Source organism: Carassius auratus, linkage group LG44F (assembly GCF_003368295.1).
Source record: "Carassius auratus strain Wakin linkage group LG44F, ASM336829v1, whole genome shotgun sequence".
NCBI classification, from domain to species: domain Eukaryota; kingdom Metazoa; phylum Chordata; class Actinopteri; order Cypriniformes; family Cyprinidae; genus Carassius; species Carassius auratus.
In genome coordinates, this window is record NC_039298.1 from 5,769,317 (window position 1) to 5,793,080 (window position 23,764).

Below are 23,764 nucleotides of genomic sequence, written 5' to 3' on the forward strand. Positions count from 1 at the left end.
TTTAACAGTGCTCATGCTCATTTAACCCAATTACAGTATCATTATGTATATGTTATGTATAAGTATTGTTCATTTGATCTTGTTGTACAGTCAATCAGTGGCATTTCTGTCAGCCTTCTGGATTCTCGAAATGACAAGTGAATTTGCAGCACAGTTTGGTCATGGAGAATAAATTCCTGTATGTGCTGTGTTGTTTGTAGCTCAACTGAAAGTGTGGCAGGCTGACATTACTGAAGCCCAGCCTGTAATCTACAGACTGTAAAACTAGCATTTTGACATCGTCGCCCACCACAGAAACACAGCGGGTTGCGAGACTATGCCGTGACAGCCCATAAAAATGTCCCTCAGAACTCTCTCGACATTAGTGCGCCCCAAAGACCGCCAAGCTCTGAGAGATACGCATCTGATATTTGCTAAATGCTAATCGGGAATTTGAAATCATTATGCATTATAATGCGATCAGAGCTGTAATCAGATTGCATTCAAATACTTCCATGACACACTTCTATCAGTCTCTATAGAGACAACATGGCCCAAGAAGGACTTACATGGGTAAATGAAGGATGAGAGGGGGAAGGAGGGAGGAACGGAGGTTGAGGGAATGGCCTTGTCCAGTTCTAATCTGTAAACCCTTCAGTTGGCCTTGAAGAGACGACCCGTGAGAAGAAGACAAGTGTGCAGTGCGGAACGGATTCCGGTCCTGGGCTGGGATCAGTTTATCAGTCTGCCAAGAGCTTTAACCCTCTTTCTTCATGTTTCATGTGTATATGATTCACGTGTAAACATTATTAAAAAAAGGGTAATACAATATCAAAAATATAAAATGATTTAAAGAGTGAATATAATTCATGTGTAAACATAATTATAAAAGCTAATGGAATGTTATGACATTTTATATATATTAAATCAATAAATATTAGTAAGATAATATCATTGATTCTTTGTGGGATCAGTTTTGCTCTGGCAAAAACTTACAATACATAAAATCTGTCCAAATGGACCTTATATAGTGTGGATACCTGGGGTCATTTAATCAAATTATGTAATATTTTTCATAGACAAAGTTTGAAACATTTTATCAAGTCGAAACGTTGATTGGTTTCTTCACCTGTCCAAAACAGCTGACATCCTGTATCTGTGGTTGCAGATACAAGCTTGCATATAAGGCTTTTTTGACACCAGGACATAAATCCTACCTTAAATATCACTGGAATTGCATACAAATTTTATTATCCATTCTAATTTCTAAATCCACATGCTCATGTTGAATGGGAAACCAGACACTTTTATTCGCCACTCATCGGGTTTCCTTTATAAAATGGCAGATCTCTAGAGATTACACTTACCCCCCGCACGCCTCATGCGTCTCCAGAGTCCCGAACGATTTCAGCATGGCGTTCACAAAAACCATAATCACCCGGTTTTAAGCTCATAAACTGCTTATGAGTTGAATGTGTTGATTAGAGCATCTTAAGGTTGAAGATGAGACTGGATGAAACTCAAAATTGCTTGACGCAGGAATCTGTCAGCGCTCATTATACGCTTCAAATCCAAAAGACAATGAATGCAGAAGCGAGGTAAAAGAACCAAAGGCAGAGAGCGTTTCAGCTTCAAGGGACCAAACTGGGAGTGCAAACTGGGAGTGTTTGATTCAGTTGAGGTTGTTTGTGTTGGAAATACGTTGGGTTTACTTTTTGTGTACTTTATGCATCATTCTCCTTATGTATAACCGGTAAGTTTGATCATTTCAGTTTAATTGGACAGAATTGGTAGTTTTTTTCATAAGGATTTTTATTTATTTTTTAAATCCTGATATGCTAAATGCGTGAGTGTGTGCAAGTGTGAATCTTTGTGAAATGAATCTGTGATTAGGAATCCCTAGAGATACTTACCCTCCCTCTTTCTCTTTCTCTCACTTCTTCTTGCTATATCTCTCACCCTCTTCCTTTCCCTTTCTTTGCTTTCGTTTTTTCAGTCGTGACAGCGACCTCTCAACGATCATCTCCAACCTGCACCACACCCGACAGCACGGCATGCCCGAGGGCCAGCCCTGCTCCGACCTTAGTCTCGCCTCCGCACACTCAGGTAGGACACACCTAGAGACAGCACACCTGAGACACATTCACACGTAATCGTATATTAGAAATGTTCTGCTATGTTATTAACCATGAGTTCATGGATTTGAGGTGAAAACATACTTATAGAGCCAAAGAAAACACATGGTCATGCATAGGAAGTGGTCTGGGTGAAAGTAGCCAAGAATGCTTTTATGATTATGATACACACTTGTCAAATCTGTGAAATGTGCAGAGTCTGACCTATAGTCTTGAATTATTGTTATAATTGCTTCTGTGGTTTTCTCTGTCTGTAATATTCTGTTTTATTGCCATCATGCTCCGTTTTTACAGGGTTTATCCTTTGATTGATGTAGGACAATTACACTGACTGTGTGCTAGTATTTTAATTTGGTTTAATTTGCATGATTGAGGGCTGTAAGCTCATTACTCGCTCCATTGTGGCCATATTCATTCCATTACTTAATGCTCTTGTCTTCGCCTCTCTTAGCACACAGCTTAAACCACTGTTAAAACTACTCTCAGTAAATAGCTTTATTTGTCATTAATCTCAGGCCAAACAGAAGGACTACCGGACATACTGTCTGTTAATCTCATTGGTTCTCTGCACCACATGGTCACCCACAGGTTGAGTAATTTTGACCTGTCTGGTTTTACAATTACACTTTAATGATTTTTGAAGATTTATGTTGCATTTCAGTATTTAAAAAATATGTCTGTATGTTAGGGCTGGGCGATATGGCACAAAAAAAATCTCTATTTTTTAGGAATGTTGACCGATTCTCGATATTTTACGATTTTTAACAAGTCAGCTTGAAAATGTAACCACAATATGATTCAGGTAACTTTTTATTTATCAACCCTCTAGTTAAAGACATTTCTTTTCCAAGTGCAGCACACATGAAGTTGTCAACATGATGTAAACGTTAAACCAATGACTTGTTAAATATCTTTGCAAAAAAAATGTGTGAACTACAATTACATCTTGTAACTTGTCTTATACATATTATGTGATCAGAAATAATAATGATACCTTTATTTTTTTTTAATAATACTTTTTCATAAGCCTGAACCACATGTTTTATGTTGCTTTGTAATGATATATTTATACATTTTAAATGTTATTTTATTTTAATTAAATTATACTTTTTTTCAAATCTGTAAATTACTATTACTGTTACTAATTGCTTAAATTTTGACAATTTTAGATTTCACCTTTTTTTTTTACGTGCACTAAAAAAGTAGTTATTTATTTTTTTGTTAATATTAATCTCAGCTTTATAGGTTGTAATAAATTCTGCAGTCAAGTCATACTATGGATGATCCTATGGGTTTCTGGTAAAATGGCCTTATGTGAATATATGTGTTTAAATCCTATTACAGTAGCACTGGCCCATCATAATTAAGTCTTAAGCTACCGTCTGAGTCTATATGTGTTCCTGTAGCTCAACTGGTAGAGCACTGCACTAGCAAGCAAGCAAGCGCAAGGTAGGGGGCTCGATTCCCCGGGAACACATGATATGTAAAAATTGATAGCCTGAATGCACTGTAAGTCACTTTGGATAAAAGCGTCTGCTAAATGCATAAATTTAAATTTATATATTTCTGAATTGTATGGCTCCAAATATGGATCAAATCACCTTGACTGGGCACTAGGTTTATACCAGACTAGAGATCTAAGGGTTGGGTTCAAAACCAGACCAGTACAATTTCCCATTACCAGAATGGAAGATGCTCAATTAATCTTAATCTTAATTGGAGAAGACACAAAGCAATAAGAGCGGAAGCCACCTGCAGCGCATCTGATGACCAAAATCTGGCAGTTTGAGTGTTTAAAAGAGGTTTAACGGGTGTTGTAAGCAGCTAGACTCATGTCTGTAAACAAGTCCAATCCGATCACGCAGCGCGTCTAATTCTGTCTGCCAGTGAAATCAGAGAGCCTCCGTCTCTGGGCCAGGTTAGGGGTCGAATGGATAGCACAGGTCCATGAGAAAGTGTGTTTTTCACATGATCAGAGTGATACACATTTATAATATTTTGCATTTCTCCACATGACATTGCAAAATAAAGCATGTTGGATGTAGCAGTATGTTTAAGGTTGACCTTACATAAGCTTAAATCAAAACAGATGCAAGTGTTCATTTTTCCATGTTTAACTGCTAGACTCCAACAGCTTTTTTTTTTGTTCCATCAGACAGTCTCTTTTACTTCCTTTCAAGTCTGACTTCTTCTGTGGGTATGTGGTTGAGCATGAGAGAAGAAAAGGTTGGAAAAGTGCAGAACAAATGAATGAGCAGAGCGTCGTATGGTATCAAGGGAGGGTGGACTGCAGTGTGGAGTCGCGAGACAGGCGGAGAAAGAGGAAGCTGACTGCAGCGCTGGGGTTGCTTTGCACCGGAGAGGCCCGTTAATTAAATCTGAGGGACAGACATGAGAGCTGACCCAGGCGTCAGCTGCAGCCAGTCAGTGACGGAGGAGAGGCGGCTCCTGCTCCCCCTCCCTCACCCCACTCCCTCTGTCCGGCCGGCCGGCCTGCTGGCCCCAGTGAGGGGTGGGGGGTGGGGCAGGGCGCCGGCAGCTTGTCTGGCTCTCTGTGTAGACTCCTAAACGTGGCTTTGTGGTCAGACCAGAGACTCTTAATAGGCATATAAGGTGTTTTTGCTTTTTTTCTCTCGCTCCCTGCCGCTCACATGCTTTCGTAAAGGCAGACAGGAGCATCTGCGTGAGGCTGCTATATATCTAGACCAGAAAATAGGCCCTGAATTTGTGTGTTATAATCTACATTTTCCCTCTCAAGACACAGCATCTGTGTTTATACTGCAATTGAAGTGTCCAGTCAAGGGTCACATGGCCCTTCACCATTCAGTTATGCTGATTTAGTGCTGAAGAAATGTTTCTTATTAATGGTGAAAATTATTAACGCTAAACACAGTTACTGCTGCTAGTATTTTTGTGGAATGTTCCAAAAGTTTATTAAATTCTTTCAAAAGTTTGGTGCTAGAAAGATATTTTAAAGATACTTATATTGTTTTAGTGATTATTAAGAAATTAATACTTTTATTTAGCAAGGACATATTAAAATTACCAAAAATGACAGTACAGATGTTTATAATGTTTCAGGTTTCTGTTCTAAATAAATACTGTTTTAATTTTTTTTATTTCTATTTATCAAAGAATACTATAAAAATATATCACTGTTAACACAAAAATGTTGAGCAGCACAACTGTTTTCAACATTGATTCAACATTGAAATTCTGAAAATTCAGCCATCGCAATGTCGATAAATCAATTACATTAAAAAATATATCAAAATAGAAAACAGCTATTTTAAATTATAATAAAATGATATGTATATTTCATGACTGTGATGGATGCAAGCCAAAAAAGATTAGATTCTTCATAACAACATCTTCACATTATGTAACCCTTGGGTTGAGAATAATACATTCAAAAGATGAAGACTAATTTTATAAAACTGAAATTTTCAGCTCTTATTTTTGATTGTTATGTGTTCAATCAATTCAGCATCAGTAAACAAAAGTCACATGTTGCTCAAAAAATGAAAACAAGTTTCTGGAGTTTAGTGCATAACATCTTTTTTTTTTTTTTTTTTTTTTTGCATTTGTCTGTTATTTCATTACTATTGTGTGTATGTAAAATAAAGCAGTCTGCCGTAGTAAAATCCATTCAAATATATGTACCATGATATAAACAAAATCTCCACCATTGACACATCGGTTGTCATGCAGAAATTATGTTTTTTCACCCTTTTCTATCTCTTGACTCTCTCACGATCGCCTTTCTTGCATCTTCCTGCATTTTCCTCAACCACCTTTTGTCTCCCCGTCTTTATTTTCCCCTCAATTGCAGCATTTTTTTTTTGCCTAGTTCTGTTTCTCTTTCTTTTTCCTATGATTTTGATCTCTCTCTTTCTTCCCTGCTTGTTTCCCTCCCTCATTTTCTGTCTCTCTCTCTGTCTGTCTGTCTCTCCCCCAAGGCTCTCAGTGGGGGAGCGTCAGTAGTGGGGAGCAGTGCTGAATCCTCTGAGCTGGCGGAAGCACCGTATCCCCCCCCCCCCCCCCCCCCATAGCCAATCAATGCCATCCTTTCAGTTCTGGCCAAGCCCCGCAAACAGGGGGATCAATAAGTTATTAGCACCATTCTGTCAGCTGTAATGTGGAGATTGATTGGAGGTTGGGGCTCCGCCGCGACGCCCGCTACTTCCCCTGCCTGATAAAGATGACAGATTAAGGGAATAAGAAAAGGGAATTAAGGAGTGTGGCCTGTCCAACTTGTCAGTAGCCAGAGAAGTGGAAGGAGCAAAGGGAGGAGGAGGAGAAAACCTACATATTTAGTCGTTTTGCTATTTCTCCATCCATCTAGCCTCCCCCCACCACCTTTTATTAAAGTTCTGCCATTGTTTTGGCCCACCTCAGCACTGCACAGCCTGGAGTTTAAAGAGCGGCAGCGCTGGCAACCGTGAGTTCCGTGAGTTGGGTAGCATGGCTGAAGCATGAGGCAGCTCCGAGCCTCTCTGTTTGGTGTTAAATGTGAGCATCACAGCTTTAAGAAGCAACATTTAATTGGTATTAAAGGCTTTCTGCCTTAAAATCTCTGACCCTGAGGCAGACAGGCGCTGCTTAAACCCTGCCTCTTCCTTGAGCGCACTGCGAGACAGAGAGAGTGCAGTATTCTCACTGCTACTGTGGATTTTTAAAAGCTCTTTGAAGCTGTTTTTTTGCATTTATTTTTTTGAATGAGCACTAAGTTTCAGGGTAGAGAAGTAAGTTGTGTATAGCATATTTTTTACTAAAATTACTCTTTAAAAGTTTGTATGAAAGATTAAGTATTAATTTGAAAAATAGCACACTAGCATTAACATATTACTTACTTTTTTTGCCTTTTGAGTAGTGCACTAATGTGATATTCCAAATGCAGCCAAAGGCTATGTGTGAAAAACATTATTTTGCCAAAATTTTCAGTAAGCAACAGAAAATATGTTGAGACATCCTCTATTGTTGGATGCAGTGCTCTCAGCATGACCTTCAATTTCTAGTATACAATATTGTTTTAAAATTCTATGGCTTTTTTGACTCATTGTTTAATTTGAACTGTCAAATGTTAAGACATTTTACCCAAAACTTTGGTAAAAAAAAAAACTATAAGTATAAATCATATATACTCTGCAATAAGCACCAAGAATGTTAGTATAAAATATATATTCCACACTGTAACTAAGTATGGCGTATTCTATTACAAACATACCTGCATTGTTAAATCTAAACTTAGATTACAAAAATTAAGTAAACAAAGCATAAGAGCAGGAGAGAAGTGGGTTGACAGTTCACATGAAGGTTTATAAGAAGAAAAGAAACTGCGAGTGAGTCAGTGTCGCTTCCCGCCTCCAGCTCCTCTATGCAGAATAACGGTTTTCTCCTCACGGTCCCAAACTCTCTATTATTTTGTTGAGTGCATTACTTCAGCTATAGACCAAAGTGCTAAGAGCAGACAGAGAGTGCGGTCAGGAGCCAGGTTTCCTCTCCGCCTGTGCCGACGCCACGGGCACGCTGCCCTGCTCCAAAACTTTTCCCCCTTTCACTTATGAAAGCATTTCATCCTGCGAATCCCTCTGTCCCATGCTTTCAGATCACATCATGAGAATTTAAAGGTTTTAAATGTTGTGTATAATCACTTGGGGGTGTTGATTCAGGGGACAGAGTGCTGTGTGAGTTTTAGCTGCAGGTCTGAGTGACAGTTCAGGACCGTTGATTTAGAAGAGATGGAGATGGAGGTTGAGATGGAGAGGAACTGGACTCAGCCCAGGGCTTTGGGAGTGTTGGCAGGCAGGAGCTTGCCTGATAAGACGCGATGGAGCTTGGAGAACAGGCTGGGCTGGAGATAGCAGCACTAGGGTGGCTGAGCCCTGTGGGAAAGACACTGCTGAGAGATTAGGGTCAAATAGAGACATACAGAGAGGAAATGAGAGCAGCTCAACGTAACTGCTAGAGAAATCAGATGGTGCTGTGGTATGTAGAAGTGTTTCCAAACCCTTCTCATCTTAGGTACCTTCATGCTCCTTTCGAAGAGACAGTTCACCTGAAAATGAACATTTTGTCATCACTTACTCATGCTTTGTCCTGTTGCACATAAGAGAAGATGTTTTAAAGTTTGGAATCAAACAGTTGATGGTCCCCCATTGACTTCAGTAGTGTACTGTGGAAGTCATTGAGGACAATTATTTATATTTATATATATATATATATATATATATATATATATATATATATATATCTTCTTTCCTGTGCAACAGGAGAAAGAAAGTCACAGGATTGGAACAACATGAGGGTGAGTAAATAATGAACACATTTTCATTTTGGGGCGTGAACTATCCCTTTATCTCGTATTATATTATTTAACACTTTTAAAACTAAAACTTTATCAGCTGTCTGAAGTTTTTGCACATCCCTTGCAGACTTTTGAGCTTTTTTGGCTAATGCATAGACAGGAGCAGCCTATTGATATAGTTTTACACTTATGCAGCGATCGTATCAGTTCCACGTGAAGATAGAGAGTGGAAAATAATTGAATACGCCAAGGGAGATTCTTCACCTCAAAGGCCGACGAAGGGAGAAAAAGTGGAATGGGAGACAGACGGAGGGAGTGTTGTTGTTGTCTTTGGGCAGAGGTTAGGAGAGGAGATGGGGGCCATTAGAGAGGCCCCTTTTTCTCTTTGGAGTGGGATAGACAGCCATCCCCCCTGATGAGAATACATCAAACAGCGTCATTAGTAAAGCTCGCTCCCCACAAAGAATCCCAGACTGAGCTCTGCCACTCCAAAAGCCCTTTCAAGTGCAGGCTTGCTTTTCTTTCTCTCTCTGTCTCTTTCTAGCACTCTTATCAGAGAGAGGGACGAGCAGCGCGCTTGGTGTCGAGAGGCAGGGGTGTGAGAGAGTAGTTTGTACTTTTGTGTTGGATATATACAGAGATGCAGCCTTTCTCGGTTTTGTGCCATGCAAGAATCTTCCTCTTCAATCTTCTTTGATGTGTAGAGCTTTATTCATGGCTTATACATAAGGGTCATCTGGAGTAATGGCTTCCTTTAAAGACCTTGTGAAATCAAAATGAGAGTTTTTAGTTCACATGCAAGTGCAAGTGCACTCATTAACTTAGACTTAAAGTCCAATGAAGCAATGGAATGACTGTCAAATAATGAACTAATTAAAAATGTCAGGTAAATATGACAACTGTTGATTTGAACAATAAAGTGAATTATATTTGTATAAAAACAACACATTTTATGTTTACTGCAGAATATTCATATACACTCAAATATTAAAGTAGTTTGAAAATGTGACTTATGTCATTCGCGGTGCTTAATGGGAGTGGGTAGGTGCTATAAAGATCTGTTGGTACAGTTGTTTAGATTCTCAGACTGTCTTGCAGAATCATGGGTAATATAGTTTTTTCATTAGGAATTTTGCACCCAGATTTCTTTCAACATAAGAAAGATCTCTGGGCTTGTTGAGCGATGTTATTCAGGGCACCATAAATGTTTTAAAAATAACTTTTCATGATATCCATAGACAATAAAACACAAGAAATACCACGAAAAGTTCAAATGCAAGCAACGTGTAAAATCCGTTTCCTCTCAGTTTATTGCATGGTCTATTTAGATAACAACAAAATCAGACAGCAACAAAAGAAAAAAGGAAGAGCATAACTCTGTGGCTTTGACTTTTTTACTTCATGTGGTGCATGAGGGCAGAGAGAGGGAGAGGAGAGTGCAATGACAAACGGTCTCTTCCTTCCTGCATGCATGCACCACCATGCTCTCAGCAGCACCCCTCCCAGCGTGATTAGCAGGATATTGATTTGAGATGTGTTTGGGGGGAGGAGGGTGCTGTAATCGTACACTAGACACCAGCGGCTCACTAGAGCGCTGCATTAGGCTAGTGCAGACAGCCTCCACTTTTCTAGAGAGAGAGAGAGAGAGAAAAGGGGGAGGGAGAAGAAGAGTGAAAGAAAGGAAGGAAGAGATTAGCAAAAGGTGTGAGCTCTGTATTCACTGAAAATAGAGAGTGAGATTGAGTGAAAAAAGCAAAAAGGCGTAATAGGATGACAACAGGAGTTTGATAGAAGACATAGGCAAGACCGCTTACTTTTTTCCCTATTTTTTTCTCGTCGTCATCTCGTTGTCATTTCTGGAGATTTACTCTGCTTTAGGCTGGTGTGAAGACCAGGAGTGTTTGTATGCACAGATAGAGAGATACATAGATAGTCAAGACAAGAAACGACGGTAGAGTGAGGGTAAGTGTAAAAGGGAGAGAGCGTGTTTGTTAGAGATAGGAGAAACCGAGAGAGAGAGAGAGAGAGAGAGAGAGAGAGAGAGAGAGAGCGATCAGGCAAAAGAACCTCTCGTTTCTGCACATGGCTGAGTAAGAACCAGATCTGTCATTCACGCTGGCACAGGGCCCTCTCATCTCTTCATGACTTTAGTCGCGCGCACAGCTCCATCATGTATGCAGGTATAGAGCCAGGCGGTGGGCTGCATGCTGAGGGGTTTAGGTGCGTATGACCTCATCTGATCCTAACCTATTTCTCTCTCTTTTTTTTCCCAACAGATGACATTCTAGGCAAACGGAGATCCTACTCCCCCAACAGCAGCAGCGAGTGCCCATCTGACAGCAAGAAGTCCCGCAGCGTGTCCCCTAAAGGTAAGGGCCCCTCTCTTGCATGTGTGTGCATGTGCGTAAGTGTGCTGAAGATGATAATGTGCTTCAATCAGAGCTGTTTAACCTTAGCGCGTAAGATGGAGTAGGTGGGAATAGATGGAGTGAGACTGAGCGAGAGTGGAGGGAAGAGAAGGGGTGGACAGATAGTAAGAGGAGGGAGGAGAGAAATACGCTTAGTGGAAGACAGACATGACCTCCCCCCTCCTGTTAACCTTTTCACACACTCTCAGCATTGCTAATTCATGTATACATTCATGCAGATGGTTCAGATGTGAAAAGTTGAGTGACAACGTAATTGTAAATTTAAAAATGAATTTCTGTAATAAGTGTCACATGATCAGTTTCATTAATTTACTTTTAAATAGTGAAAAAAATGTGAATAGTGACTTAACAGTGAAATAATGCACAATATTCCATATTGATGTTAATTAAGAATATAATACTACTAATACTAATAATAATGTATATTATTTCCTAAATTAGAATGATTTGAAAATCTAAGATTATTTTGACTCTGAGATTTTCATTCAGACAAATATAACAAAATCTAGATGATTCTTTCTCTTTTCTACATTATTTTCTGCCTTTCTCACTAACACAGCTCCACGCTTGGGTGCCGACGTTCAGTTTTTGGTGTATAGGGGTTGTTGTAGGAATTGAAAATCAATAAAGTGGGAGTGCTGCCGAAGCTTGATTCGCTGTTATGCATGAATGGACTCTGGACACACGGTCATTAACCAAACACACTCACCTTCAGCTGGAGCTGCTAAAAGAGCCTCCTGTGGTCAAAGCAGTGGTGATCTAGATCTAGTAGAGGTGACTAGCTTAAAGTTGTTGTACGTGAAGTTGTCATACAGGATGACTTGAACTGAATCTGGCCTGAAGTTGTCATATTTATTGTTGCAAATCAAGTTATTAGTGTTCAAATCAGTGAGACTCTCTAATGTGACAAAGACTATGTTCTGCCATTTTTTGGGGTGGTACATATGCATAACATATTCCAAATCCATACTGACAACACACATTCTGCACTAGGTATAAAATAAGACTCAAAAGTACAGACCAGGATTAATCTAATATATTTTGCAGTGGCCTGTTGGAGAGAAAAGAAGAAAATGAGTGAGGGAAACAGTGAGGAAAGGGTGATGTTTGATTTCCTCCTGATGGTAGGAAACACAATTGTGGTTTCTTTTTCCTTTCAGGAATATGTGTTTGAGTCTGTGTGATAAGTGCACAGTTTTGAGGTTTCTGTATGTTTGGATATCATCTGTACATGTAGTGTAATTTTTTTTCTTCTTCTTTTACAATTATTGTGTAATCAAGAAGAAAGTCTTACATTTTGGACTAAAAGTGAGCTCAAAATCACTAAATTCATGCTCAGATTTAAAGCTTATATTTGGCTAATATGCAAATTGGTGAAGCTCCTGGGTATTGTCAGTCAGCCGAGCTAATGAGGTGAAACAGTGCAACAGGCAGGCAGCAGAAACATCAGGCAGACTCAGGGACACCAAGTCAAATATAATCAAGCATCTAGCAGGAAGAGTTCAGCAGGCAGTGATCTGGATCTGTTCTTTTTTAGTAAGACATTTACATATATCTGCATGCTTAGGTCTTTAATACACCCTAATAATACATTAATACAATGTTTCTTAAAGTTTCCAAGGAAATGAAATTTAACTTTCCACAATCAAATATAAAATGATATAAAATTTTAGTGCACACATATGCGCACACACATATATACGTGTATGGCTAACAAATAACTCATGCTCATATATATTATAGGAACTTCAATGTGCTATCTAAAGCAACTCTATACAAAAAAAGTAATGTTGATTAAATTAAATGAAAATAAAATTCTAATAATAGAAATTCACATAACTGCATCTAGTATGTGACATCTGTATATAAGTGTCGCAACACATCCACACCCAATAATCAGTCATCTGAGATGCCTTGTGTTTGGACAGTGTTGTATTTTGAGGCATTATCTGCTCACTCGTCACCGTGTAGCCAATCAGCACGGCTGCTGCAGTGAGAATGATAAATGGGTGTTATGTGCGTTTTAGTATTGGGAATTAGAGTTGGCTTGTGTTGGTCACCCACTGTGGATTAGCATGGCTTTGGAATGCCACTGATCTAATGTCTTGTGTCTGCGTGTCTGTGATCCATCACCACACCCAAACAACATAGCAATGTGTGCGCCTTTGTGTGCACATGTGTGTAGTTTGAGAGCATAGCAGCTGCTGTTGTTTAAGGTCCTACCTCCCAAACACACACACAACTATAGAAATACACACACACACATACACACACACAGCTGGAGGGTAGTACTGATCTCAGTGCAGCAAGCATTACCCTTAATGACAAAAGCAGCCTGAAAAACTCCTATCCGACACAGAACGGAATACAAGCAGCTTAACAACTGAACTGTCCTTAAAAGTCTTAAATTTAGTTGTATTAAATTTAAGACTATAAAAAGTCTCAAATACCTTAAATGAAAAAAGTAAAACTTAATAATAATTCAAGAGGTCCTACATATGGGGATGGAAAGATAAGAATGGATGATTATGAATTAATGTGACGATTAAACTTCAAAAGGCTATAATTTCAATGAGTAAATAAGAGCACTGCTCGTTTCAAAGGCAGAACGCGGTGTGAGTTTTTTTCTATGAATGTATCTCTGAAGGGAACCAGCTATCTTCAGTTAAGCACTGTTAATTTCATCTTTTCTATAATGCCTGATAATGAAGCGTTTGTGAGAAACCGCCATTTCTGCCACATCAAAAGTGGCACCTAGTGGCAGAAAATAAATTTGCCCATCTGCTGTTTTTGTTCAGACCAATGTGAAAATCAACCCATATTTTTACTCTGCAAACGTGTACAGTTATGAATATGAAACGGTTGAGCAAAAACAAGCTAATATGCCTCCTAAAAAAACAAAACAATGAAGACAATAAGATATTTATATGTTTTAGATTAATATAATAATTTATAGTCTACGTTTGACTTTCTCCTGAAAATTTTTAAGGTTGAAATGTGATGTTAATGATTTTTGATTTGTGAAAACCTTTATCTGGACAGTAAATCATGTCCTTTTACAGTTTAATGTTACCAGACATTGCCCTACCCCAATTCGTATGGCATGAATTTTATTTGTGCAGGTCATAAAAAACTTTAAATTTGAATTAAAAAATCCTGCAGATCCTCTGTAAATAGTGAAATAAAATTCCTTCCTTGTTAGTTGTATTTTGAAAATGTTTTTGATTGATGTTTTGACTCCTAATTTTCTCCATAATTTTTTGTAAAAAAAAATTTATTCGTGCTACCAAAAACCTGATGAGTGCCTGCCTGAAGAGATACCAGTGATTTTGAAAGTTTGCAAGCCCCGCTTTGACATTTATAATGTTACAAAGATATTTATAATGTTTATTTAAAATAAAAAGCTGTTCTTCTGAGCTCTCTATTCATCAAAAAAATTGAAAAATATTATATATTGGTTTCCACACAAACAAAAATTAAGCAGCACAAATGTTTTCACCATTGATAAATATAATTCATGTTTCTTGAGCACCTAATTAGCATATAAGGATTTCTGAAGGATCATGTGACACTGAATTTTCAGCAGCTTTTACCCATCTTTAGCTTTACAATCACAGGAATAAATAACATTTTAAAATATATTCAAACTAAAAAAATTTATTTTAAATTGTAAGAATCTCTCTCTCTCTCTCTCTCTCTCTCTCTCACACACACACACACACACACACACACACACACACACACACACACACACACACACACACACACACACACACACACACACATATATATATATATGTCTGTGTGTAAAACCTAGACATTCCTAAAATCTCTCCTTTATAACACAAGTGTTCATACTCATAATGCCTCAAACATCATCCACACACACACACACACCTGAAAGCCTCTCGGGTGGATTATCTGGCACTTGGCAGAACACACTCCCCCATCCCCTGCACTGGGCCGCACTGCTTCTGTTCGTTTGCCCGGGGCCAAGCTCCGGTTTCAATGAGGAGAGTAAAATATCCCCCTTCCACCCCTCTTCCTCCTCCCCATCTCTCCCCCAAGAGTCTCTCTCCATGCGCTGGCTTGAGTTACTGCTGCCCAGCGTACCAGGGAGAACCGCACATAGGCTTCTCCTTGATTCAAACATCTCACATAAGATCAAACATTTTGACCAGCTGATTGAATTTTGCTGCTTCTCGTCCCACAGAGAACTCTCACACGCCTGCGCTGGAGCTGGGCAGTCACATGACCCCCGAGGAGCACTACAGGCGCATGATGTCAGCTCTGAACGAGCATGGCTCTTTCGAGGAGCAGCAGCAGCGCCTGTACCAGCTGGCGAACAACATGGGCGTCCCGAGCCACGGTGAGTGTGTGCTACCTGTGTGTGTGTGTGTGTGAGCTTGTTTCTGTATCCGCTCTAATTACCCATGTAGTCTTATTCCTGGAAACCACACAAACAACTAGAGCTCGACTGCGGAGATTACTGACAATTCTATTTGCGGTCTCAGCCCACCCAATGGTAGGATGTCAGAGTGGGTGATCTGTGACTACTGCCACACACAGTAGTAAATAACACTGCCATTGGGCCCTGAGGTCGACTGGATCGATTTGGCCCTTTGATTGGCTGCAAGCCAACCCCTCTAAATTACCAACACCATGAAAATGGTTCCTTTGCTCTCTTTTTTTTCTTTTGCCTTTTCAAATTTACGATCACTGACCAGGTACCAGGGTTAAAGGATGTGGATTTGTAAGATTTGTAAAACTAAATTTAGTGAGCATTATTTTGTTTTATTTGTTTGGATACATCTTAACAGCGCTCTAGAGCCTTGTTGACGTTTTTCTCTCAGAAACCGTTAATTGCATCCAGCTTTTGTTTTCGGTAGCATGAATTTAATCAATCTCACATGCTTGCTAAATCCGAGCGTACGACTTTAAATTTTATTTGATCAGTAATGATTCTTAATTACTGCTTGCAAATCCAAAGGGGGGAAATGCTATAAAGGGTTTAATTGCCCCTCTCGTACATCTGTAAGAAATTAGTGCCACTGTATGTGCTGTTTGCGTCTGGGATTTTATGACAGTGGTGCTGCGCTCTCCTGTCACCTTTTCTACCATCACACCAAGGCATGCTGCGGATGAATTCACAGACAAAACTCTAAATCTACTCTCATCATACACATCCCTCACTTTCACTTTCCCAGCTCAACTTCCTTCCACTCTCCATCTCTACTCCTCACATCCACCAAAAACACCTAAAAAAGGTGTGGTTATTTGTGGAAAGGAATCTGAATCTGAGAAGAAAAATCAAGGCGTTTACCCCTCTGTGGGAAATCCAGCGAGAGAAAGCAGTGATTTGCAGGGTCACCGTCGGTTCCTCCCCTAGATTTCTGGAAAAATGTCAGGTGTATAGTTTCATAATGGTTGCCATTGAAAACATACTCACCAGGCCAAGGTGCTGTTCCTCCCCTGAGGAATGTGAGCGTGCTGGCTTGCCCCTGCACGCTGAGCTCATAAGCCTACGATAAGGCCGTGCCAGTCAACCGCTGCCAACATGCCTGGCTGCCAGGACTTTGATGAGTGAGATACCTATTCTCACCTTTTAACCAGTGGTCTACTGTAGACATCTACAATGTTTCTTCAGTTTTTAAAGGTATTAGTTTACCCCAAAATGTCATAATTTAGTCATCCTTGTGTCGTTCCTGATCTGTGACACAAAATTAGACATTGTACTGGTCATTCTTTTTCGTGGAATTACAATGCAGCAAAGATTGAGGTTTTTAATCTTCAGAAAGCACCTAACATCTATCATTTAAGTACTGAAAGAAAGAAAGGAAAGTTGTTGATCACAAAAAATTTTAACAACGTCAGATTGGTGAATAAATAATCTTTTTGTGCTGGAAAAAAAAAGGCTTCAAAGAGGATGCAAAAGCACAGGATCAGTATCATAACATTAGTCATTTTTAATGAATCAGCTAATTCAGTTCACATTAAGCACATAATTCAGTCTTAGCTGTTTACAGCTCACTTGATAGGACGATTATCAGTAAATAACTTAAATTTAATTGTATTTCTTATACAGATCTGTTGTATGACTTCAAAAATCTTTGATTATATTGCACAAGTTGTGTGGACCACTAAAATGATGATTTTGCTTTTTTGATGCCAGAGTAACCATTTTTTTGTGACTGCAATCAACCCCCCCCCCATTTATTGCAGTACATTTCTTCAAAATTCTCCTTTTTTATTACAAAATAATGATGCAAGGGTAAATGCATGACTTTTTACATATTTTTTAAGCTTTTGTATATTTCACTTTATTTTTATTCAACACTTTTCTAATGTTTAGATTTGCACTTGTGACAAATTTGCTGGTTCTGACTGGCTGTCTGTCCCAAACATTCCCTTCCCATTCATTCATTTTTTACTCGCTTTTCCCCCTTTGGCATTAACTTGCTTTTAATTTATGTTCTCGTTTGTTTTAGTTTTTTTTTTTTTTTTTTTTTTTCAGCGCTGTAGCTCACATAGAAGCTGCATTTCGGGAGTTAGTCTTCAGAGAAGCCCCTCTGGCTCATGGAAGCGTCAGCCCCAGCTGTGTTTTCTCCTCTCTTCTTTACCTCCACGTGCCTCCATCTCCCTGCTCTCTCCTTTGAGATGCCTTCTTTCTATCGGGCTCCTTTCCTTTCTTCATATCTCTGCACCTTCCTTATGGCTCCGTCTTTATACCCCAACCTATATTCCTATATTCCCGTGTGTCGGGAAGTGTTGATGCATTATTGGGTTCTATACAGTAGAGGCTCCAAAGACCCCTTGACATCAGCAGAGAGTGGGGCCAGGCCCTTCTGACCATCCCCCTCCAGAAACACACTCCCCCAGAATTCTCCACACACAGCTCTGCTTTTATATTCTCTCTTTCTTTCCTCCCTCGTTCTTTCTCGCCTGGATCCCCGCAGAGCATCCTTTCATGTGTTTGAAGTGGAGGCCCTGAAATGAAAGGCCGTGAAGGAAACCTGGATAGGTTTGTGTGAGTGTGTGCATTTGGAATTGGGTGGGGGGTGGGGGGGGGGTATATAAGGTGTTGTGCACCTTTAGCTTTTGCTATGATGGGGTTGCTATAGGTACTCAAACATTTTGGTCATTCAGATTGTGGTGGGCCCATGTCCCTTTGAATTTTGAATGTTAAATATCTCTATCTTTATGACATCAATCTTTCTTTTAATATTTATAGTATACCACATACACTACCTTTCAAGAGTTAGGGTATGTATTTGAGAAAAAGGCATACTTTTATCCAGCCTGGAGACATTAAAGAGCCACACAGATGGGAAATCAAAAATTACCTGTATTACAGTGTATGATGTAGCTTTCCATCAGTGTAAACAATGTGCAAATAATTAAACCAAAAAGTACACGATTTATAAAGTTATTGGCTTCTAAAGTAAGGAGTCGACTCTGAATCCCCGAAACGAGTCGTTATAGATTTCAAATCTTTTGCCCATCTCTATGTACGTCACTAGGAGCACTTTGCATAATAATCTCCGCCTACCGTCTTGGGAGAAACGGAACTTTGACCAGCCCCCCCCCCCCCCCCCCCCCACACACACACACACAGACGCTCTGGTTGGTGTGATAGCATCATCTCAAGGAGACAGTGTGTTTTTAATTGTAAAGTTTGTTTTATTTTCACTGCCAAAGAATGAAGATCAGAAGAACCAATGGCTAAAATTCATTTTCACCACAATGCCAGAGCAGTACAACAAATCCCTTTTGTTGTGTTCACAACATTTCACTGATGACTGCTTTTCTAATCTCGCTGAGTACAGCGTGATTTTCAAAGCGTTTGGCCATAAAAGATGGTTCATTACAAACTTTATTTAGACCAACAAGCATCTCCGAATCACAACGCGAAGTATGATTATGAAGTTATGTGTCTGTTTTCTCCCGAGCGTCTTATCAGTATGTGTGCTGTCTGCAGCCTGTCTGCGTTGATCGTCATGTACAAACACGTCATTAAAATGAAGTGTAACTCCGTGAATACTCAACGAAGAGACATGCGAGAGATATCTATAGAAAGCTTGACATGTCTACTTTAAAACTAAACAAGTGCTGCCGAAAACAGATATTCTGTGATAAAGTAACACATATGAAAACAACGCGATGTCTGTTTTTCATGTCTCCCTTCGTGACCACGCCCCCGCGCTGAACGCACTATTCAGATTCAAACTGAAGCGCGCGGTTTGAATACACCCACACAGAAGAAAAAGCAGCGAGACTGTTCAAGTTTTTTATTTTACTGTTTGCTTCGCGATGAGAGGAATAAGACATAATTCACCCCAAACAGATGCTAACGCATTGTTTACCGTGGAGGTGTGTGCGGAACAACCAATCAAACCTGACTATGTTAGTTGACCAATCAGAACACAGTATGCTATCGAAAGGTGGGGTTTAAGGAAACTCAATCTTTTGAACAGCTTCGCGCGAACCGTTTGGGGATCTCTGAGAATTGAGGTAATTTTAAAATGATATTTTGACAAAATGACAATGTTTTTTAACCTTGGATGGATTTAAACCTAATGTACAGGACTTATAAACAGTGATAGGAAGCTTAGAATTTTCATCTTACAGGCTCTTTAAATTGATAAAAATTTACAGTAAAGACATTTATGCTTATTACTAAAGATTACTAAAGATTACTAAAGAATAAATGCTTTTCTTTTGAACTTTCTACTCATCAAATAATCCTCAAACTAAATTGATCACAGTTTCCACAAAAACATTAAGTAGCACAAACTGAGCAGTGTATACTGGAGTAATGGCTGCTGAAAATTCAACTCTGTATCACACGAATAGATAGAATATGAAAATGTATTAAAATATAACACAGAAAAAATAGAAAAGCTAGATTTTTTTCAGAATATTTCTTTATTATTGTTATTATTATTGTCAAATAAATTCAGCTTTGCTAATGTTAATGTTTTTAAAAAATCTTACAGACTAAAAATATATTACTACTACTACTACTAATAATAAAAGTGTTATAATATTAGAATATAATTTGTAAAAATATAATTGTTGTTGTTCTAAACCAAGCCTAGAGAAAATATCCTAGTGAAATAGTTAGGATTTGAACCTAAACAGAATGAATTTCACTAGACTGACACATCCTACGCTCATGTAAGTGAGTCAGAACTGTCACTGGTGTCCCCTCAAAAAACTAGGTGCTTGAATGGGAGTGAATTTGAAAAAGAGAAAAAGGCATGAGCTGCTCTGCTGCTTTTGGATCTGTCATCCATCCCCCTTAAAGAATTCCCGATGAGTACTGTGTCTGTCAGCTGCTCCTGGCACACGTGGACCTGTTGTGCCATACAGACGCTCTCAAAGGCCTGCCAATGCTTTACCACGGGAGCTCTGCATGTATGTGGTGCAGAGAAAACTAGATCTCCCTTGTTAAAGAATCCACAGTAACACTGACTCAGATGATGCAAATTCAGAATGTGACAGAGGATGCGGGGTGAATGTGGGTGGGAGATGGTAGCATGGGTGTCAGGGTGTCAGAATGTCACTGTTTGGATGTGTGGTGTGCTTGTACATGCAGCCCCAGATGACCCTGTGCTAACTTTGTTGCAGGTTAAAGGGAATAATTCATCTCTGGGCAACCGAGGAAAGGGCTTCAGAGCAGCTTTGAGTTCTGCAGGATTTTGGGGCTGTATTACCCTGCTGCGAAGCCGATAGGTGTGTTTTGGAACATGATGGCAGCAGCAGCAGCAGCTGGTTATTAGAAGGTTTGTTGCCTGACCAAAATGGTTTAGGAGTATCAGTGACATGCTAGAAACCAGCTACCATTTTCCAAAACACATCGGCTGTGTCTGAAATCGCATACTCTATGAGTAGGTACTGTACTTCTTTTAAATAAGTAATTACTTTGCGACCATTAAAAAAGTATGTTCTATTTAGTATGAATGTGTGCAGTATGATGTCATTGTCATATGACCTACTAGTGTCACCGCCATTCACAAATCCTTTCTTATGACTTCATGGGATAGTAAACTACAATCTCGCAGTAAATAGTAGGTCATTCTGTGATTTTTGCCTATTGTTTTTATGAACGCGGTGAATTTAAACATAGTGTTTTTTGCCTGCTATATAGTAACGGAGTATGACGTTTTGGATGCAGCCATCTACAAGCTTCAGCCACATTCTTCCAGCAGGTTATAATGTGTGTGGACAGACTACTCATTTTTTTGGTCATCTGGAATGAGCGTGTGATCAAATGACAAGTGTTGCTGCTTTTCCATTGTGCTTTTCCTTCTTCCTTTTTTCTCATTCTCTTTTATTCCCTCTCACGGGCTGTTCGAGGTTTGTCCGCTGTCAGTCCGGGCCCCCGCGGGGCAGTGCAATAAACAGATCAATACAGCGGGCCAGTGCACATTAATATCTGTCGCGGTGCCTCCGACCCGATCACTCAGGCCCACACGCCAGCCTCGGAAATGGCCGCCAGCTCCCGAGGGAACCGTCTAATTAAAAAAGGGCCAGAGGAGAGAGGGAGCGAGAAATGAGAGGGAGGGAGAGGAAGAGAGGGAGGCATTCAGGATGGATTTTCTATTTAACACCCTTTCATTAGAGAGAGTATGCTTCCTGTTGTGACCCTGTTAGTTTGGTAATGTTGGGAGATGGTCTGGGCCGGTGTAACATCATAGATTCAGGAGGGAGACCAGCGGCTCCATGTTATCTCAAACAGTTTAAGTCATAATTATTCATTTATAGCCATATATAGTATTCATATAGTTTGGTTTTACTTCATTGCTTTTTACGTTCAAGCACGTCCTGCACTGTATTTTATGCTACGAACATAAATGATACTTTAAATTTATTTGAATGAAATATCATATATTTGTCAATAAACAATATGCTTCACCTGCATTTATACACTCAAATATGTCTCCTTAATTGGGAGGTTCATGTTGAACTGTGGAGAAGTAATTTGGAAAATAGATGACCTTGGCTTTTCTTTAACAGGTCATAAAGATTCATATTTGAGGTGGAGTGTGAAGTCTTGCCTGTGTGGCGGTTAACATATCCTGCTCTGGGACTCTTGGACTGAATCTTCCAGTGTTGGTTCAGAGCTAGACTGACGGATTTGGCGCTGGAAACATAGACCGGATGAGAATCTCAATTTAACTGGTCTGTTCCTTCCATTCACAGAGCTGCTGCGTGTGCGTCAGGAAGCCATGGCTGCCGTTAGAAACTCGGGAGGAATGGAAGCCCACGTGACCACTGCAGGCAGCTCCTCCAGCCAGCGCCGAAAGCAGGGCCTTCCTCAACACAGAGATGCACACTTCCCTGAGCGGTAATGCAAAGCACAATATCATATTCTCTGGAATCCCTCTATTGCATGCTTTTGAGCTAAAAAACTAAACTTTTGCTCTTACATATTTCAACCCAACATGTAGTTCTAACCAGACAGGACAACATGTTTTAGTGACAAGCATCTAAAAAAGAAGATATTTGATGTTTACTGTAAAATTATGTAGCAGAAGATTTTGGGCCAATGAGAAAGGGAGACTAAGCGACCGACTAAATATTCTATTCCTTGTTACTTGTTACGCTATCAGCTCGGTTAAGGAAAACTTAGATTTACACAGAAGAGATATCTTGGACAGTGGCTGAAACCTTTCTTGACTCTAGATTGGAGTGTAAAAGTGGATGAGATGTAAGTACGTGTGTGTGTGCATGCGTTTGGCTGATAAATGCCCTTCTGCTGAATGGAAACCTCTGAGGCACACTTTAAGACCACGGATACAGGAAAAAATGCTAAGCTTTAAAATAACATGAATATTTTACATTAATAATGAAGCCAACATCTGACTCTACTGAATACTGCATGCACGTTGGAGTGGGTGACTGCCTGCCGAAGAGAAAAGAGGGAAAAACTGAATTATGTACCAAAGTAACAATAGAGGGAAAAGGGAGGGAAAAATGGAAGTTAGCGTTAAGGCCACGGGAAAATAGAAAATCCACTTAATGGGATGTGCCAGTGGGTATGATCTCTGCGTATGACCTCTTCACAACCCTGTTCGATTTGATCTTGTCAGGAGGCATTAATAGGGCTTAGGACCAAACGGGTCGCTAGGACAACACACGCCGTTCCCCCTCCCTGCAAGTTTATTCCCCCCGAATCTCTCTCCTCCTCCCCCTCTCCTCATCTCAGCATGGCCACTGTGCTTGCGGCGCTCCCCTCCGCCTCCAAACAAAGCCTGGGCAGCGGGAGTAGGCAGGTAATTGCTTGTCGATTATTTATGTGGCGCGGGAAGCTGGAGGATCGATAATGGGCCGCCGAGGCGGTAGGGAGGAAGTGAATTGGGAGGGGTCGCCCAGCGTGGGTGGGGGAACTCTGTTCGGTTCCTGGCCCAGCGCAGCATCATGTCAGGAGCTCAGCGTGCAGCTTTGACCAGCCAGCCAACGCAGCTCCGCCAGCTCACGGTAATTAGCCACACAGGACCGCTGATGTTAACGAGGCCTGCACACTTCCTAGGTTGTGGGTGAAAAGAGGGAGGAGGAAAATGTTTTTTTCTTCTTGCTTCTACACGCTCATTTTTTTGTTCATTGGTTCTTTGACCCATTGTTTAACTGTTTTGTTTGAGCTTGGAAAATTGTATTACTGCTGCAATGCAGATTTGTGGGTTAAATATCCCGATTCTGTCATCGTTTACTCACCCTGATGTTGTTACAAAACTGTAAAGCTTTTACCTTCACCTTTACCTTCTTTGTATGGATTTCTTTACCATTAAATAACAATGAAAAGGGACCAAATATTTCAAGCTTCAAAAATGCAAAAAAAAAAAAAAAAAATAAAGAAATGGGCCATAAAAGTATTATAAGAGGGCTATTTGACTTGTGCGCTGAAAATGTTT

At 39.9% G+C, this 23,764-nt stretch overlaps 1 protein-coding gene across 2 annotated transcripts in view; it reads left to right on the plus strand.

Moving 5' to 3' along the window:
* Positions 1-23,764, plus strand: part of samd11 (sterile alpha motif domain containing 11) — a 60,579-nt gene that overhangs the window by 26,941 nt on the left and 9,874 nt on the right. For both annotated transcript variants that reach the window (XM_026241183.1, XM_026241181.1), the window contains exons 4-7: positions 1,976-2,085; positions 10,698-10,790; positions 15,064-15,219; positions 22,056-22,200. In XM_026241183.1, coding sequence (XP_026096968.1) covers positions 1,976-2,085; positions 10,698-10,790; positions 15,064-15,219; positions 22,056-22,200 — 504 coding nt within the window. The remainder of the gene's footprint in view (positions 1-1,975; positions 2,086-10,697; positions 10,791-15,063; positions 15,220-22,055; positions 22,201-23,764) is intronic.